The 20,457-nt window shown below is 36.6% G+C and overlaps 1 protein-coding gene across 1 annotated transcript in view; it reads right to left on the bottom strand.

The window, feature by feature from the left end:
* LOC145978452 (uncharacterized) overlaps positions 1-20,457 on the bottom strand; it is an 80,882-nt gene that overhangs the window by 19,516 nt on the left and 40,909 nt on the right. The window contains exons 5-7 of the mRNA XM_083111102.1: positions 16,858-17,790; positions 10,399-10,476; positions 4,575-4,661 (exon numbers count right to left, since the gene is read on the bottom strand). Of these exons, the coding sequence (XP_082967228.1) occupies positions 4,575-4,661; positions 10,399-10,476; positions 16,858-17,790 (1,098 nt within the window). The remainder of the gene's footprint in view (positions 1-4,574; positions 4,662-10,398; positions 10,477-16,857; positions 17,791-20,457) is intronic.

Here is a 20,457-nt window from a genome sequence, read left to right as displayed (position 1 = left end):
TTATTAGCTGTAAAACGAAGTGACAAATGCATCCAGTAGACCGAACATCATAGCCTACGAGTCAAAAGATCAGCAGTCATCTCAGGGGAAGGGGGGAAGTGAATCAATGATATGAGAAATGGTAATAAACTTATTCAAAATGAAGTGTCAATATCGGATTTTGTGTCCGCCTACATGCCAAATATCAACAACAATAAATTTTATTGGACTTACAGCTTACATGTGGCTGTTTACGCCCAGCTACATGTCAAATATTTGCAAATCTCGTTGCAAGGTTGATATCTACAGGTTTGTGTCCAGATGCCTTGTGGTACTTTTGGGCTGATAACGGAAGTATCCGAGGTTCACGTTGTTACATTTACGGCTAAAACACATATAACCACAGTAACAATCTCATGATGAATCAGTAGCGAATATACTGCCCTGCTCACAGTTGCAAACTATTACATGTGTATCCGGTGCATAGATAAACGGTCGTCGGAGTGCTTGTATTACTACTACTTATATCCCTGTATTTTGAACCATTTTTGCCACTTGCCTCATAATGCCCTGAATATACATTATATTATGTGTTGCTTACCTTTGGAATTTTGAGTTCTTCCATTTCTATTTTGTCATCTGTTTAGTCAGTGGCGGTCCCTCCATGGAACAAAGGGAACAGGCAATTCCCTCCTACATATCCTGCTTTTGAGCTATTTAAATTATTTATATTAATATAATAATAACACTTCTTTCTCCCGAAATCAAAGTTTCCAAAAGTAACGCTGAAGAAAATCTTTCACCGTGGCTGGACATTTATTTACGTCACCTACCCCCAACACATCATGGTTCTCACCCTCTACTGTCTGACGCCAAGTATTTCTGACCACCCGCAAAGGTAAACGATCCCCACGGCACCACGGAAGCTGAACACTGTAACTACTCCCTCAGAGAAATATTGCGGATTAGCTTTTCTTCCAGTTCTTGCTATGTGCTGAAGTTTAATCGTATCATAAGTGATCCTTTTGAGTGTAGAAAGTCTATAACTTCCTAATCTCATTGAAAACTTTGTGTCTGCCAGTCATAACGAACTGGAAAAATCTCCTAGTCTAATCGTCTGCTAAATGCCTTGGCTAAACGCTGGGAAATAACTTCCGATGGAACAACTCATATCCGCCTGTCCCACCAACCCAAGGACCAAAGTTACAAGGCAGGCAGCGACAGGACAAGAAAGTGAATGTTGCGAGTGTTGTATGATCGACCGGCTGAGGACGAAAGCCTTTAGTTCATTGAACTTTGCAGATAATACAACAAACCAACACACATCCTAACTGAATTAAAAACTAAAACTAAATCATACACAAGGCATTTTCAAATGAGTTACTACAACTATGTACAGGAAAACCTCGTTAATACGATATTGGTTAATACGAAGTACACTTTAATCCGAAGTTCTACCCATTCCCCAGCCGATAAGATAGGATTTATAATGTATTTCAGTACGGATAAATCGAAATACGGATAATTTTTAATACGAAGTTGTTTACAAGACCCTTCCGCAAAACTGGTTTCACTTAATTCGAAGTAGACACCTGCATAAGTCGACAAGAGAAGATCGAATGTGGAGAGAGCTTGGACGTTATTTTAACTTGACATGTTTCCTTGTCCTAAGAGCTGCTGACAACTCGAGGGAAGCAGCCCGAAATGCCCGCTGGACATTGACATTCTTTGTCAATGTGCATGGGAAGTCAAGCTCCTTCCCCGCTGAATGCGCCACCTTGGAAATATTCACCAGTGCTAGATGAGAAATGCGAGATAAGATCGCACGAATGTTCCAAAATACAAGACGCGTGGCGCCTGGAAGTCTCACCCATCTGTCCAGCTCTGAGCTCGAGATACAGCAATTTCCCGTGAGCGAGCAACTTTTGGCCTGGTAGCCGACAACTTCCGGTAACCACTTTCATTAAAAGTGTGTTCTTTGTGCCCTGTAGAACTTCATAAAAAAAAAGGGAAACTGTTACAGATAATCAAAGCCGCATAGGCCAACTAAAGATCGTCAACCCGCTTAATGCATTGTCATATAGGTTTCCCGCAAAAGTTGACCTCGATCTTACGTATGTTGCAACTTCAGTTTCCCGCTTCATACGTTTCCCAACTGTGCCGGTCATAAAATTTTCCAAAACAGTGTTTTGTTGTCTGAGTGACTTCTCCCTTTTATCTATCAGCAAATGGGGGGGGGGGGGGGGGGGGGTCCGTTGCTAATTGTTTCGGCCACGATTTTCTTGCTCGTGTGCGCACACAGGCTCTTCCTTTGGCATCTAAAAAAAAAAAGCAAACAGTTATGAATACCTTCTTTAAAACGAACAAAAACAGCATGATAAGTAAAAGAAAAGTGAACCCCTTCCTTCTCCTACAACAGGTCATTATCCGCCACTGGTGTGCATGGTAATGTGATAATTGCAGAATTCAGGTCCCTCTTTCTTGTTTGAATGCAGCTGTCTGGATAGGAAATATTGCCCGTATTATTGTCTGTTGCCTGGTAAAAGGTAATTCAAGGATCATTTTTTTTCACACTGCTGATAAAAGTTCGGTCTTTGACAACTGCGTTATCTTTAAAATGCCGATGATTTCTCTTCTGCCACCTGCTGCTCTAACTTCCAGCTGGTCTCATTGTGTTTACGCTGCTCTCGCTCGCCGATAACTGCAATGACTCATCCTGTGCCAAGGAATAAGCTTCATTGTTTGCAATTTGAGGAAGAGTTTGAACTGATCCCTGCAAAGGGGGAGGGGGGGGGGGCGAATATGAAGTTAACTGAAGCAAAGAATACGTGACTTTTTTTACGATGTTTTAGACAGCCGAACCAGAACGAAATTTACAGCCCCGATTTTTTTGTTTTGTTTTGTGCCAGGGAAAGGTTGTGTTCTCTCCCAAGAGAATCTTCTCTTACCAGTTAATCCTGTAACGGACAATGTTCTAGTGAACGCGCATAAAATCCAATATTCATTCTGTCCGATTATCTCCCGTCTCTTGCTCGCGCCAGTGTGACTACTGTCAAGATTCTTCAGAGTTTCACTTCTTGCAATAAACGAGATTGTTTTCCTTTCCGTAGGTCTCCGTGCAAATGGGTTTCTTATGAACTAAAATTGTAACAATTTCGTGTAAGAGCAACGACTTTGCACAATTAAAAGAAAATACCGTTTTTTATAAGACTTTTTGCCACGACATGCATCCCGTGCATAACTGGTTGTATAACTAGGCAGGATAAATGGTGTTAACCGTCTCCTTGGAATCTTTGTGTCCGCGTTAAGCTCCGTGTTCTCATTTTGTGTAACATTTTTTACACTTTCTTTAAAACGTACAATATTATTATATAGTACATATAAAGCTTATTTTCTGAGCTACCACCAAGTATAAAACATCCTTTGTGGGGGTAATTTATACTCTACTTTATTTACACCTGAAAACAGGCGCCATCTTGAAAAGTTTGGATAACTCGAAGTCGTTTAATACGAAGTTGACATTTTTTGGTCCCTTGAACTTCGTATTAACGAGGTTTTCCTGTAAAATGATTAACTGGATATTCTTCCAGTGGCAAATAATATTGTCCTTGTTTAATCCTGAGAAGGGAGTCTGGAACAGGTCGGGTTTTGTCACATTAACAACTTCTACTAATCTAGCGAACATCATGAAAAAAATTCAGCCATCTGTGTGCCATTATTGCATTGAGGACGTATGAATTACAAGAATAATCAACTCTATGAAAAAACGTCAACTTAATCTACGAATAAAGAGATGAAACAGGTTCCGACAAAACATTTTTTTCCCCTCTGATCACTCATAAATTTATATTATCAATTTTTTCTTTCTTGCGCATCAACAATATTATTTTTAATGTTTTCTTTATATTATATCACATTTGCTTTAAAATTATTATTGTCATATAATTTTAACGTGCCTCATGTTTGTCACTTCTGACAATTTGTAATACAGTATATGTATCGTATATTTATTTGGTTTATTTCAATAAGGATTGAATTTTACTTGATGCCAACTTAGTAACTAGATTTGCAAATATTTAACATATAAGCTGAGATAAAATTTGATATGACCACTTCGACTTGAATTCTATTTTCTTTCTACCATTTTTCGTATCGTTTGTTTACTTCCTGTTAGGTTACAGAATGTGTTTTCTCGTTTTCTTTTACGGTACATAATGTGGCTGATTGTAGCTACGTCATTTTTCATGGAATATGACGTCACAAATGCAATCAAATGTTGTGTGTGGTTGCCAGCATTCAGGCAGCAAAGTGGGCTTTTTTGAACGACTCTAGTGCCGAAATGATGCACCAACAAGAAAAAGGTTAGTGAAAAAAGTTGTTTGTTTTGATGTCCTCTATACGTTTCCGTGGTCTGTGGGTGCCATTAAAATGACACCCTGTATATAGTTCCACTATATGGGCAACCTTGGGGAGCAATGGCACCCATAGTGTAGTGCTGATTGCATCACCTCAAAATGGTAGAGATGGAGAATCTCCACATCCCCTTTCACGTGTGCCTTCATGGTACAGGGAAGTTGAGTAAATGTCATGCTTACCTGAAAGGTCCACAACTGCTGGAGTTGTAGTAGAGGAACCTGAGCCTGTGGCGTTTTTCTGTCTGACTGTCGTAGAACTAACATCATCTGTTGGGAAATAAGGAACACCTTGCAATGAAACCACACCAAACAGTTTCTATTTAAAATAGCTCACACAGGGCAGATTAAGGAATACTCTAGGTGGAAAAATACAATATACTAGTGATATTTAACTTTTGAAACATAAGGGTTACATACAAGAAAATGTACATGTACAGTGTGTTATAATGTAAGTATTAGCAAATGGGACCTGTTAGTGCTTTTAAGTCTCTAATTGCCCTTTTCAAATGTGCAGCAATGTACAAAAACCATCACAAGCAATCATTCACCATGGGGAGGGGGGGGGGAGATAATGCTCTCGTGGAAAATGAACTTTGAAATTCCATTCTCACAAATGCTGTTATAAGAAAATGTAAATTTTGCAAAGGTTCTTCCTTAGTGATCATCTCTGGTCCCCACAATACACCAAAGTAAATCATGCACAGTAAAAAAGGTAAAGTGCTCCCCTGTGTTTAGCACCATGCCATGAAGGCTTATAGGGGGTGTGGGGGTAACGCCCCACACTTTCTTGATCCGGCCGTGAGTGGAGGTGATGTGATCAGCATCATGCCCCTGACTGCCTTTACCCCACAGGGTTTCCCCCCAGGTACCCATGTTATTCGATGCTGGGTGGGTACCAGGGCCGCTTCCGACTTTAGAAAAGTTCCCAGATTTGAACCGGCCAGGGATCGAACCTGGGACCTTTAGCATGGTAGTCAGATGCATTACCGACTGAGCCACCGCGACCACTAAATCATGCACAGTTACATTGAAAATTATTTGATAGTTTAGTGTAAAAAATATTGCATTACACATTACTAAATAATACAGGGTTGGTGGGTGTGACAATTACTTCTAGTCGAGTAGTATGCTAGTTGCATGGATCTCATTGGTAAATATTGTATGGGTTATATATTTTTATGGTGAACTATGGAACGATTTTCAACTAGACTTTGCACAACTGTTGGTAATTAGTTCTGTCATCTTCTGATGACTTTTTGCCTTTTGGGATGCTTCCCGATGGAATAGTGGTATTGTTCTTGCCTTGTAATCTAGAGGTTTTAGCTTCGATCCCACCTACCTACTGTATTGCCAGTGTCCTCCCCTGAGAGTCAAATCCAGATACTGCTGGTTGTAGGTCTAATTCTGATTACCCCCCCCTCTCTCTCTCTCTCATACACACACACAGATGGGGGGGAGAGAAAGTTTAGAAATAAATGTTCCTGCAACCCAAGAATGAAACACTGCATTTGAATAAATTGTGGCTTGCATATAAGACTAAGAATTTTTCTGAATGAAGCTTGACTGAGAGGTTTGGTCTCACAAGAGTCATAAATATGACAATGGTACTCTGATCTGCAGGCCCTGCACATCCAATGTAACCTTATGAACAATGTGAATAGTCTAAATCGCAGGATAACATCAGCACGATTCATATCTGAACATTTACATACATACACAAAATAGAGATATGGGCTAAAAATGGGATAGAAGCAGCAAATATTTCCCAAAATATAAGTTTTGGGGATTCACATCATTTTTCAAAGTGGAAAGACAGCATTCGTATCTGCTAATGGATTATACGTCCTAATATATACAGTGAAACCTCAATTTTACATCTTTCAGGGTACCAAATTGAAAAAACTTAAAATGCAGGGAAATATAAAATTAAGGAAAATTTCGTAACACTTTGCTATGTTGGGACCATCAAGATTGAATGCCTAATGCAAGAAAATGTAAATTCCAGAAACGTAAAATCAGGATTCCACTGTATACCCCTTTTATATTAGATTTTTCTTATTGTTGTTGTTTGTTAACCCATAATTACTGTATAAAAGGAAACAGGTAAACAGGAACTAAGCAGAATTAAATAGTTTCAGTAAACATTTGTTGTGCTGTCTAATTTGTTTGTGTTTGTCTTGTGTAGTAGTTGTGGTGTGTAGTTTGTTTATGTTTATATTGTGTAGTAGTTGTGATGTGTTTGTGTGTGTCTTGTGTAGTAATCTGTCTAAGGTGTTTGTGTTCGTCTTGTGTAGTAATTGTGCTGTCTAATGTGTTTGTGTTTGTCTTGTGTAGTAGTTCCTCCATTCATAATGGGGGTTAGGCGTAGAGCTGACAACTCTGCACTGTAAAAAATAATGTCAAGAAACAGCAAAGAAGGCCATGGATGTTCCCAAGGTAAAATATTCCGGAGGTAAAATAGTCCCCCGTTCGGATCTCCGGGTGGGGATTACTTTGGGAGGTCCCTGGACTAAGGATAAGATCTACGTTAGGAATAAGGATATTAAATTAGGCACCTGGAATGTTCTGAGCCTTTACCGGCCTGGGGCATTTCAGTGTACAGTTAATGAGATAGTTAAATATAAATTAGATGTAGTAGCTGTCCAGGAAGTTAGGTGGCCAGGAGAAGGGAATTGTAAAACTAAAAATTATACTTTTTTCTATGGTGGTACTGAAAATCATAATTTTGGAACAGGCTTTTTCATAAATAATAGAATTACCTCGGCTCTTAAAACAGTAGAATTTATTAATGATAGGATATCATATGCAGTTTTACAGGGTAGGTGGTGTAAAATTATTTTAATAAACATACATGCACCGACGGAAGATAAAGATAATAATACTAAAGATGATTTTTATACAGAGTTAGAGCAGGTCTTTGATAAATTTTCTCAGTATGATATGAAAATTCTGTTAGGTGACTGTAATGCACAGATTGGCAAAGAAGAGACATTTAAACCCACGATTGGTAAAGAAAGTCTTCATGAATTAAGTAATGATAATGGTATAAGATTGATTACTTTTGCAACCTCAAAGAACTTAATTGTGAAAAGTACCACTTTTAAACATAAAGATATCCATAAATATACCTGGTCTTCTCCAGATGGTAAAACTCATAATCAGATAGATCATGTTCTCATTGATAAGAGAAGGCATACTAGTATAATTGACGTTCGTACACATAGAGGTGCTGACTGTGCCAGTGACCATTATTTAGTAATTGCTAAATTAAGAGAAAGACTCTCAGTGATAAATCATAAGCAACAAAATCTAAAAGTTCTAAAATTTGATACAGGAAAGTTTACTGATGAAAGAATTAAGAAAGATTACCAAATTAAAGTGTCAAATAGATTTGATGTTTTGCAGGATTTAAATGATGATGAAAATATAAATGAAACAGATGTAAATAAGAATTGGGAGCAGATACGTAATGCAATAGAATCAGCAGCTAAAGAAAGTATAGGATACCATAAACCGAGAGAAAGTAAGCCATGGTTTGATAATGAATGTCATAATTTAATAGAAATAAGAAATCAGGCTAGACTTAGGTGGTTAAATAACTCTGATGATACAAATCTAAACTATTATAATAGAATAAAGCGAGAAGTTAACCGCACGTTTAGAAGTAAAAAAAGGGATTACTTGAAAAGCAAAATTAACGAAATTGAAACAAACAGCAAAAATAAAAATATCAGAGATTTATATAAAGGTGTAAATGAGTTTAGAAAGGGGTGGCAACCTAAAGTAAACTTGATAAAAGATAAAGACGGTGATTTTCTAGATGACCCAAGCGATATTCTAAATAGATGGAAGAACTACTTTAATGATCTTTTAAATGTTCATGTAGGAGATAAATCAGAAGTAAATGAAGTACACACAGCAGAACCTTTAGTTCCAGAACCTAACTTGAGTGAAGTTAAAGATGCTATTAAAAGGCTAAAGAATAACAAAGCACCTGGCATTGATTTAATACCAGCTGAGTTAATTAAATATGGTGGAAATTCATTAATATGTCAAATTCATAAATTAATTTGTTTAATATGGAATAAAGAAGAAATCCCTCAACAGTGGAAACAATCCATAATTGTTCCTGTGTTTAAAAAAGGTGATAAAATGAACTGTAATAATTACCGTGGAATTTCTCTACTCTCAACAACATATAAAATATTATCTAACATTCTTTTAACAAGACTAACCCCATATGCTAATGAAATTATAGGTGATTTTCAATGTGGATTTAAACGTAACAGATCAACTACAGATCAAATTTTTCACATCAGACAGACACTTGAAAAAAAGTGGGAATATAATCAAAATGTCCATCAGCTATTCATTGATTTCAAAAAAGCATATGATTCGGTCAAGAGAGATAAATTATATAATATATTAGTAGAGTTTGGAATACCTAAGAAGCTTGTTAGTATGATAAAAGTATGCACCAGTGAAACAGAAAGTAAAATTCGTGTGGGTATTAATATGTCTGACAAATTTACAATTCATGATGGGTTAAAACAAGGAGATGCATTATCTCCATTGCTCTTTAATTTTGCCTTAGAATATGCTGTTAGGAAGGTAAAAGAAACTAAAGAAGGACTGAAATTAAATGGTGTGACTCAGTTGTTAGCATATGCAGATGATGTAGACTTACTGGGGGATGATGTGAATACAATTAAGAATAATGCTAAAATATTTTTCAAAACTGCTAAAGAGATAGGTTTGGAAGTTAACAAAGAAAAAACTAAATATATGCTTACAGGCCGAAACCAAGTGTTAGGTAATAATCTAATTATTGATAACAACTCGTTTGAACCAGTTTCCAAATTCAAATACTTAGGAGTAATATTAACAAATGAAAATTATATTAAAGAGGAAATAAAAAGTAGGCTTAATTCAGGAAATGCATGTTACTTCTCTCTTCATAAACTTTTGTCTTCTCGTTTAATATCTAAGAAACTAAAAGTTAAAATATACAAAACCGTAATTTTGCCTGTAGTATTATATGGATGTGAAACTTGGTCCCTTACATTGAGAGAGGAACATAAATTGAGAGTATTTGAAAATAACATCCTTAGGAAAATATTTGGACCTAAAAGGGATGAGGAGACAGGTGAGTGGAGAAGGTTACATAATTTAGAACTACATAATTTGTATTCATGTCCAGATATTATTAGAATAATTAAATCAAGAAGACTTAGGTGGGCAGGCCATGTGGCACGAATGGGAGAGGAAAGAGGAGTTTACAGGATTCTTGTTGGGAAACCTGATGGTAAGAGACCTGTAGGAAGGCCAAGACGAAGATGGAGGGACAACGTTGAGATGGACCTAAGGGAAATCGGTAGGGATGGAAAAGAGTATATAGAACTTGCTCAAGATAGGGACAGATGGAAGGCCTATGTTGCTGCAGCCATGAACCTTCGGGTTTAAGAAGGCTAGGGAGTTAGTTAGTTAGTTAGTTAAACATTTGTGTAAGATTCAGGTAAAGTTTGTATAGTTAAGAAAACTTGCAATAATTTCAACACACACAGTAAGAAAATACAAAAAGGACTTACAAGGACTTACAAGTGGTTCTTGTTTTAAAATTTTGATGTTTTGGTCCTCTTTCTGGAATCTTACCCAGGAACTTAAAACATTAAAAATAATTCAATAAATTAGTTAAAAATAGGGAAAAAATATTCCTATTTTTACTTTTGATCTTTCCCTTTATTTTTAACCAATTCCTTGAACCTCCCTTTATAATTAACCAATTCGTTGAACCACTTATGTTTTAAACTCTTGCAAAATAAAGTAATGTCCCAGAAACAGGACCGAAATATCAAAATTTTAGGTCAACAACCACCTTCATTTGAATGCTTATTGTGAGTGTAGTTACGCAAACTTTCAAGGTGTTCAATCCTCATAATTAGTCACATAACTAAGCAGACAAACCAGTATCTGAAATACAATTATGTAAAGATTTTAATCCTACCTTCTAGATCTATTAATTCAGGTGCAGCATTTGCATTTGCACCTTTAATTTGTTTCCCACGCTCCACATACAAGGCAGCTGCAAGAGAAATGATGATTGAATCAACTGCCATTCTAATCGCAGGAAAGCATTACTTCTGTAAACAAACCATTTGGCACACAACACCAGTTAATAACAATCAAAAGGTTAAAATCCAACTTCTAACAGCTTGATCAACTGTAAATCAGTTATATTAAAAATTCTTAGCTTTCACTATTTAACTTAAATTTAAAATGACAAATAGTTTGTGAACAGTGAAACCTCATTTATATTATGGTGGTATGGTAAAAATAACTTGCAGGAAAATGAAATATATAGGAATGTAAAACAGATACAGTGTGTCATATAATTATGCATGCAATGCTTAACAGAATAATTTTAACTTTTAGAGAATGGCTGGTATGACATGTTTATCAGCACGTGTATTTCATTCGGAACTGGTGGTACACGCTGCCATGTCACCTCCAAGTGGCAGCAATTACAGTGTCATTTCCTCGAAACTACACGTGAGTTTTCAGTTCTGTCTTTTTGTCCATTTGCATACATACGAAGGTATTGAATCACAAAACAATATATCCATTGTTACTATTAATAAAAAATTGAGTTTGAAAATGTCAATTTTTCCCCTAAAACACAATGGGTTAGAATTTATAAATGGGCTATAACTCATCAACCATAATGTTTTGCTGATATGTTCTAATTTTATAGGTAATAATGAAAGCCAAATAACTTGTTCACAAAATGTGAGAATTAGGAGCCCAGCGGGAAAAGTTCAATTTTCAAAATTTCCCGAAAATTACAATATTCTAAAATTTTTGCATATTTTCATATTTTTTTTTTTCAAAATTGGGGGACAGGAATTATACTTACTCAAAGAGTCCAAAGAGTCATACTTCCTTGCAAATTTGGATTTGGTCCATCAGGTCGATGCTGAAAACAATTTTCTGGATTTGTTTCATAAGCTGGCAACACTGCCTCTTCTTTAAATTATGGTTTTTCACCGAAGCAGCATCAACCTACTTTCAATGCAATTTTGCATGGTTGTAGGAATGTGACAATTAGTTCTTGAACTAGGAAGCTACAATTTTTTTTGTACATCATGGCAAGTTTGGAAAGCACGTGCTTCAAAAGTCCTGTTCAGAGAGGCTAACACGCAGAAGAGGTTCCCATCCGCTAAAGGTTAATTACGCCAATATGAGACTTGCTGATACTGTAAACCTTCTGTATCAAGTTCCAACATTTGATGAAAAGACTGAGTGAATTATCTCTCATATGCCTTCACTGCATGTTGCAATCGGGGACCTGTAACGTAATCGAACTTGTAAAGCTGTCAAGTTACGAACGGAACTATCGATACGTGTTACAATGGCAGTGGCATTCCAGACAGTACTGGACAGATTAGACCTACCAACAACCTGGGTAAATTAGGCATACCGTTACTCAACGACCCATTTGCTTTAGGCACTGAGTGGAACGGGTACGAACGTACCCATACATACTGTACCATAACGGTGGCTACCGGGTACGAAATGGAACTACAGCTTGTTAACCGGTACTGAAGCACTGTGACCAGCACTTGTTATTAAAATGCCGGTACATGGATAGAAATGGATGAAGCAGGTAACATTTGTAACAGGAGGTTAAGGTACGTACCATAACACATACTGAGCGTATTCGAATTAAGTTTACTGTCAATCAAAATTCGACAGCAGCAAATGGAATACCGATAAAATTACACTTCTTATTTTCAAAACTAATTATAATAACTTTGGAAAAAAGTAATTCGTGATCTTTCTTGATAAATATTTATCAGAAAAATATGTATAAATACTATTTAGTTTATCTTTTATTAATTTGTTAATAATGGTATTAGCTATGCAAAAATTTCGAAGACCGTCACTCTGGCGAACTATTAACAATAGATACCATTAGATTTAACAAGCTCATGTATAATATACTAATTATAATGACCTGTGAAGAAGCTCGATATTCGTAGTTCTGGGAATCTGTTAATAGGAGGCATGCGCAGTAGGCACCATTAGATTTAAAACAAATAGGAAAGTGAAATTTAGATAGACGGTAGCTTATGCTAATTAGAGCACGACAAATCAACAAAATTGTGGAAAACCGGAAGATGATGGATGCCATATTGAAAAATGTTGCTTCTTAAGATAGAGAAGTGAAATTCAGTTTGGTGATAGCTTCTGATAATTAGACCATGGCAAATAAACTTCATTCTCAAAAAACTGAATTTGATATTTATTACACATATTTTGCACAGAAAAAGAACATGCATGGATTAGATTTATGCATTTCAAAGATCCAGTACAGTTATGTCTATATCATGTACACCACTTCTCTTTCACGCATGCAAACCGCATGCAAGTACGGATGGAAGGACATACACACCCACATATCTAAACATCCGAAGAGTGTTGTTATACATTCGCATGCATATCCCTGATAAGCATAGTATGTACCAGTGGCAGCTCATGGTAGTGAATGAATCTTTCCAGGGATATCACTTTTCAAATAACACACTGGAGACCTCTTGATGTAAACGCAGGATATTCCGTGAATGCCTTGTGAATATCTAGAACCTGATAAATATGTCCGAATATACCATGTTATAAGTGACAATACAAATTCATAAATATAATCTTGTTAATACATATAAATCTGATTTACTCCTCGAAGTTGTCGGTTCTAGTCCTAAGCCTGGGTTTGGCTGTTCTTTGTGAATATCACACAAATCATACAAAAAATGACAAAAAACACGCTTAAACCAAAAATAAATGTACCCTTTTAAACAAACATTTTTCACTTTCCCACCAAGCAATTTCCTGTTTTCCACAATCATATTGATTTGCCATGCTCTAATTAGCATAAGCTACCTTGAAACCGAATTTCACTTCTCTATCTTAAGAAGTAACATTTTTCAATACAGTGTCTGTCAACTTCTGGTTATCCATAATCATTATGATTTGCCATGATCTAATTAGCATAAGCTACCTTGAAGCCGAATTTTACTTCTCTATCTTAAGTAACATTTTTCAATATGAAATCCATCAACTTTCGGTTTTTCACAATCATGTTGATTTGTTATGCTCCAATCAGGATAAGCTACCATCAAACCGAATTTCACTTCTCTATCTTAAAAAGTAACATTTTTCAATATGGCATCCATCAACTTCCGGTTTTCCACAATCATGTTGATTTGCCATGCTCTAATTAGCATAATCTACCGTCAAACCGAATTTCACTTCTTTATCTTAAGAAGTAACATTTTTCAATATGGCATCCATCAGCTTTCAGTTTTCCACAATCATTATGATTTGCCATGCTCTAATTAGCATAAGCTACCTTGAAGCCGAATTTTACTTCTCTATCTTAAGTAACATTTTTCAATATGACATCCATCAACTTTCGGTTTTTCACAATCATGTTGATTTGTTATGCTCCAATCAGTACTTCCCTATCTTAAAATGTAACATTTTTCAATATGGTGTCCATCAACTTTTGGTTTTCCACAATCATGTTGATTTGCCATGATCTAATTTGCATAAGCTACCACCAAACCAAATTTCACTTCTCTATCTTAAGAAGTAACGTTTTTCAATATGGCGTCTAATTTCCAGTTTTACCAAAATCATGTTGATTGGCAATGCCCTAATTAGTATAGGTAAAACTGAATTTAAGATCTGTTACTTAGCAGGTAACATTTCTTAATATGGCGTACATTAACTTCCCCTTTTTTCCTGATGTATTAATTGGTAATATTCTAATTACCATAAACTATCACTATAAAATGTCGAACTTTCAATATCTTGCTTGAAAAGATTTTTTCAGTATGTTGGTATCACATTGCACCCTAATATAACGTGTATTGGTTATATAAAAGTAACATTATTATTAACAAATCTCAATATTTCATATTTATTATTTATATATATTGCGTACAACCTCCAATAATATTAGTTATTATCGATTTTTCTAGAATTCGACAATGAAAGTTTTAGAATCAAGTGTTACGTGACATATTTTTTCTGATATATTCAATCCCCATTTGATTTGTTGAAAATAGGTCTTGTTACAATTGTATTTGATCCCAAAGTTTCAGGTATACCCATCATGAATTTGTACCTGTATGATTCTCAGGAGAGGTACGTACTGTAACGGAACTAGCATTCAGAGATGAAATAAGTTCCGTGCTTTCTTTGTATTTTAACGTTCCACTCTGTGTACCCAAAGATGTCGTTCCCGAAAGCACTCTCAGGTAAGAACGGAACGGTAGATCAGAAGCGTTACTGTTCGCCGTACCAAGTGGTTCTGGTATTTTCCTTGGAACGGTATGCGGTACCCGGTACGGAAATAACGCAGAACGGTGATAAATACCAATGAATTGCATTACGTTACATGTCCCTGGTTGCAATGTGCAGGTGGTAGCTTTACCTTGGTTACAAATGGATGTCTTGTTTTGTTCAGTATGAATCTGGGTATAAAGGTGTTGCTTACAATAATAACAACATGCCCATATAACTTAGTAATTAGAAGAAACACTTTCATTCACAAAATTTGAACACCACTGGAGGTATTTCAGAGTTGGAAACCATGCTGATAAATTAGTTGGTACATGCTTCTCTCTCATACAAAGAAGTACATACTAGTTAATTGTACATTCCAAGACAAAGAATGAATGTAAGAGATCATGTCTTGTACATAGCGAAGGAATTCATTGTTTTCAAAAAATATTCATCTCAACGACAGATGATACACTTACTTATTTGTTTAGTAAATTTATTGATTTGCTGTATTTTACTTCTTCTTGTGCCACTTTTGGATAATTTGCGAAGATATTTGTTTAGTAAAATTCACCTTTGTTTAAGTATTTGTTTCAGGGTTGGACAGAGCACTGAAATATTGGGTGGTTGTTGATGTTGATTTAGTTTATTTTACTTCGCGTTTTGTGCCTCTTGGCTAATTTGCGAAGATGGGGATGAGTGATGAAATGGTGAAATTGATGAATGGACATTCACAAACAACCAAGCCCGACCGAGATTCGAACCCGGGACCCTTGGCGTCGCAGCGCGATGTGCTAACCACTCGGCCACAGGGTCGGGCAAATATTGGGTGGTATACACATACATTCCTTACCTGAAATTTTCCATTGACTACAAGAAACAAAAGATCAGTGCTGAAATTTTTAATTGACTACAAGAAACAAAATATCAGTGACAATGTTAAAATCCATTTTAAAAACCATACATTTGAATGTAAGGGGCTTCCACCACCTCTCCTTACATAATTGAGGAGTTACAAAAATTTATTGCAAGTAAACTAAGGAACTTAAGTTAATGAAACCAGTCCAGAACGATCGAGGAACGCAAACAGTTTGTACATTTATGTTTCGTTAAGCTGCGAGTTCACATCCCTGCCGCTAGGCGACACTCAAATCATCTACATCACTCAAGTGTTTTGTGCAATGTTGTTGGTCCCCAAGATCGCCGGACCTTACACAGAGTGAGTTCTTTGTGTGATGGAGCATGATAATGCAGCCCTAAGGAAGAATATTACCACAGCGATAGATACTATCAACAGACCCATGTTGATGCAAGTGTAGCAAGAAGTAGACTATAATGTCGATGTGTGCCGTGTCACCCATAGTACATACATTTAACATTTGTAAGTGTAAAAAGAAAACAAAAAAGACACCTCTTTGCGTTCCAAGTTCGTTCTGGACTGGTTTCATTAACGTAAGTTCAATACTATACTTGCAATAAATTTTTGTAATCCCTCAATTATTTCTGAAACATCTGGTATAACAATGGCAACAAATTAACGATGACAGACTTTAAAGCACATGTATCAATACCAGCTATTGATGGACCAATGGCCGATACTGACAAAGTACTGATATAAAGTGTACTGATACCAATAACTGAACTGATATTCTACCAATCTGATATAGAATTCCAAATGGTCCTTTAAAGAACTTGAATGGTTCGTTGACCTCCTTAATAAATGTATGTTGCAAAATAACTGCCATGTCATTTAGACTTTTAAAAAAAGTAAGGAATGGAGATTACATGTTTATACCCATAAAAATTATAAATGGCAGAATATTGCACCAAATTATAAAATATTTATAGATATATCGGATCAGTAAAATTATTGGTTCTACCGATAAACCTATGCCCACATTACCGATAGAGTGCTGATTGATCTGTTGCATACCAAATGTAAGTGTTAATTTCAGAAAGTTTATTTGAGTCACTGTATATTCACGTTACTTACTGGAATATATGTGTATTGCAGAGAGCATATAGAGCAACACATGGGTCAACAATGCCTGTGCTGTACTAATTAACAAGTTTTGAAAAAATAAATATGAAGTCTACAACAGTAGGGCAATGAACTTACCCAGTGTCTGCATTTTTTTCATGATATCCTGTATGCGTTTGCTTGTAGAGTTTCCTTCTCCAGTTGCATCTTTAACCGGCGGTGATTGACTCTTAGACAACAGAGATGGCAGATCCAAATTCACATCCTTTGAGGATTTAATACTGTTTAACATTTTTAACAAACTTAAGTATTGGCTCAGTTGATCTTTGGTTGATTGACTTGCGTCGGTTGATGTAGTCACATTACTGCTGCCAGCTGAAGTTGTTCCTGTTTGTGCACTACTTACAGGAACATTTCTTTGAGCTGGATCTGGAGTTGGAACTATGCTTGCTACTTGCACACCGTTGCTTCCAACATTAGAGCGATTGGCTGGAGGCATTTCTAGTTGCTTGATGAGAATGCTGCGCTGCGAATCAGAAGGTTTCTGCAGAGGTGTTCCACTAAGCAATGAGGATGTTACTGGAATCTGTGTACCTGGAACACCTGATGGACTCTGTAATTGCAGCTGCCCATATGTTGGTAAACTTGTAACAGCTTGCGATGTTACCATAGGTGTCATGCTTCCCTGTGCCATGGCAGAACTTACTACGCACGGAGTGGTACTTTGCATCCCAACTCTCAGTGGCGCTCCTATTGCAACATTAGAAAATGGCACAGGCACAGAACTTTGTAATAATGTTGGTATTGGGAGTTGCGAAACATTGCTCTGAGGCGTGCTCACGAGAAAAAAATTCAACCCTGCACCTGTTTGTGTGTTGGCAGGTGCTGTTATAGTACTGGTTACAGCCCCGCTTCTTCTTGAAACCACTTGAGCTGATGGAACGTTGCTCTGAAGAGGAGGTGGAAATATTCCAGCACTAGTAACAGTACTACCAGAGGTAATTAACATATTCTGAACTTGATCAACACTGACTCCACTAAAAGGGTTGCTTCCAGCAGATTTGGCAGTGGCTGAAAAACAAAATCAATCATCATGTTAATTTGCGCAGTCACAGTTCATTGTTTAAAAATAATGACATTTTGTAATTTATTCCATAAGATATACTTGTATAACATGTTTCATCCATAAAATTGCGAGTGGATTGTTCTGTTCTTCACTGAAGATCATCAAAAAATTGACATTAATTTTTATTACATTATTATTAACCTTACATGTATCAGCCAGGGGATTTCTGGATAGGCTTCCGAGAGCTAACGTCACTCTCATCTTCAGGCTTTGAAGTGCAAAGAATAGTTAGGGTATGATTATGTATTCAATGTGGGAGGGATACGGTGTAGGCAGGGGGCCAATCAGGTGCAGTCTCTACGATGTCCGTGCTCCCAGTCGACTATCGCTAGCCAGGCTGGGTCCAGTTCGAGTCTCGTGTTCCTCTTGAGGTTTTCCTTTTCCCCGTGGATGGCTATTGCTTCTTTGATGATTCGGTCCCAGTAATTGGATGGTTGATGATCTTGGTATATGTGAAGATGATTCTACGGTCTTCTTGGATGGAATGTTCTGCTAACCCTGATTTCTTTGGATGAAAAATTATTTCTTGAAGGTGTTTTCTTTCATTTTGAAGGTGCACTCTATCTCTGATGGAGATGGCCCGGTGAAACAACGTAGAAACAACACCGTGCTGGATGGTGAAAATTCTCAGTGTGAGTAGTGGCCTATCTGGAAATCACCTGGCTGATATCCTGAGAAAATTTCATCATCATTTGCCTCTAGGAAAGCTTCAAGAATTACTCAAATATTTTTTTATACATATAAAAAAAATACAGAGGTAATATAAATTCAAAGCAAACCACCATACTTGAAAATGAAGATAAATCTTTTTTGAGCAAATATAGTTTTGTTTATTATTGTTCAATGAAGAAGTTGTGGATTACCCTGGTTAACTGAAGATTATATACTCTAATGTTTCATTCATTGATTAGTCTGATTTATATTACTTCACATTTCTGACCCTTTTTGGCTAATCATGAAGATGATGTGTGATGATATGATGAAATTGATGAGGGGGCACAAAGAATGGTTATTACAAGCATAAAAACACAAGTTTTTCGTTACGACATTTCAGGAGAACACAGGGCTCCCTTTATCAGATGGGATCTTTAATCAAACTAAAAATAAATGTCTGATGAAGGGTGCATGTGTTCTCTTGAAATGTCACAACGAAAAACTATGTTTTTATGCTTGACTACAAGAGAAATACTTCTACAATGCAAGCAATGTGTACATACAAGAAAAAATATTAAAACTTAAATTACATTGTTATAATTGTACAATACATATCAATTATCAACAATCAAGACTTTCCTATTAAGAACTAAACCTGTGAAAATTATGCTGCTGCACAAGACATGCTATAGAGAATATTGCCAAGAGGAGTAAATATCGTATCATGCCGAAGGCATGACTCGAATCCGGGACCTCGGGCACCATAGACCGATAGTCTAATCATTTCATAAAAAGGGCTTGAATATGAAAGAAGCTGGAAAGAGCTTCTTTCAAGCAAATGCCACCTGCAATCTTCAGCGGATGTAAAAATCTGCTGACACGAATTCTTCCAGAATTGCAGGAAAGATAATGCAAACACAGCTTTATGCTGAAAAACGCCATTAGCAAGAGACGCGGTCTCTCAACGGCCAAAAGTCTGAATTTCATTTAAATAGCTCGAGAGAATATTGCTCCCCCAGTCGGTATCTGAAATCTATCGCATGCACAGTCGTAGCCTCGGAATTATACAAACAGTTGTACAATGAAAGTTATGGTATGAACAGTTGTTGCCTCAGACTTAAAGTCGGATTACCGAACGTTACAAAAGGAGTTACAGCGAGGAGTAGTATGCTATGGGAAAGGAGTTTTACTTCAGGAGTGTTTCATCAATGGATCGGCGAGTCGACCTTCACATCGAGATCTACAGGTAACGAACGTTCCTATATCCTTGTCTTTCATTCTCTCACACCCCTGCCAGACCAGTCAATTGAAGTGTTTAAAATTAATTGTGAGTGTTGTTCTTATTTCACGGGGCTAGTCCCCTTGCAGTTTGAGTGTAGACATAGCTCCTCAGGGCTACCCCCTTTTCTCTTACAACGTTCCTCTCGCTTAGCAAGCGAGTGGCCAAAGGCTGTCATAGACTATCAACAATCCCCTAAAATTTAGATTTCATACGATATGAATGAATCAATGATAAGGATACTTCTGTTCTGTTTGTATTGTCTGTTACCCCATGGAAATAATATACTAAATAGTTATGGTAAAGACACAGTGGAATTAAAACAAACTTTGCTAAAACCTATGCATTTCAAATGTCTACTAATGTTTATTTTGATTTTTTAAAATTTGCATACAAATAACATATGCAGAATTGTACCTCGCCAGTAGTATCTTTTAAGTAACTTTTCATTAGACACTGATCACTTACTTCTCTATTGGTCATGTTTACCATATTTTCACTTGAGCTATGCATGGTTTGGTTTGACTTAAAACTTGTAATGTCACGTAAAGTAACATAGATAAATTAGTAATCGATTTATGGAATTAAAAGGCTCTTCTTTCGATGCTAACTCACTGATAATCTAACATGGCTGAGATGACACCACTTTGAATATACTCATACTGATACCTCCAGTACC

This window comes from Lepisma saccharinum, chromosome 1 (genome assembly GCF_977018435.1).
Source record: "Lepisma saccharinum chromosome 1, izLepSacc3.1, whole genome shotgun sequence".
Classification (NCBI taxonomy): Eukaryota; Metazoa; Arthropoda; class Insecta; order Zygentoma; family Lepismatidae; genus Lepisma; species Lepisma saccharinum.
Note: the sequence above shows the minus strand (reverse complement) of the source record. Positions and strands in the feature narration are given on the sequence as shown.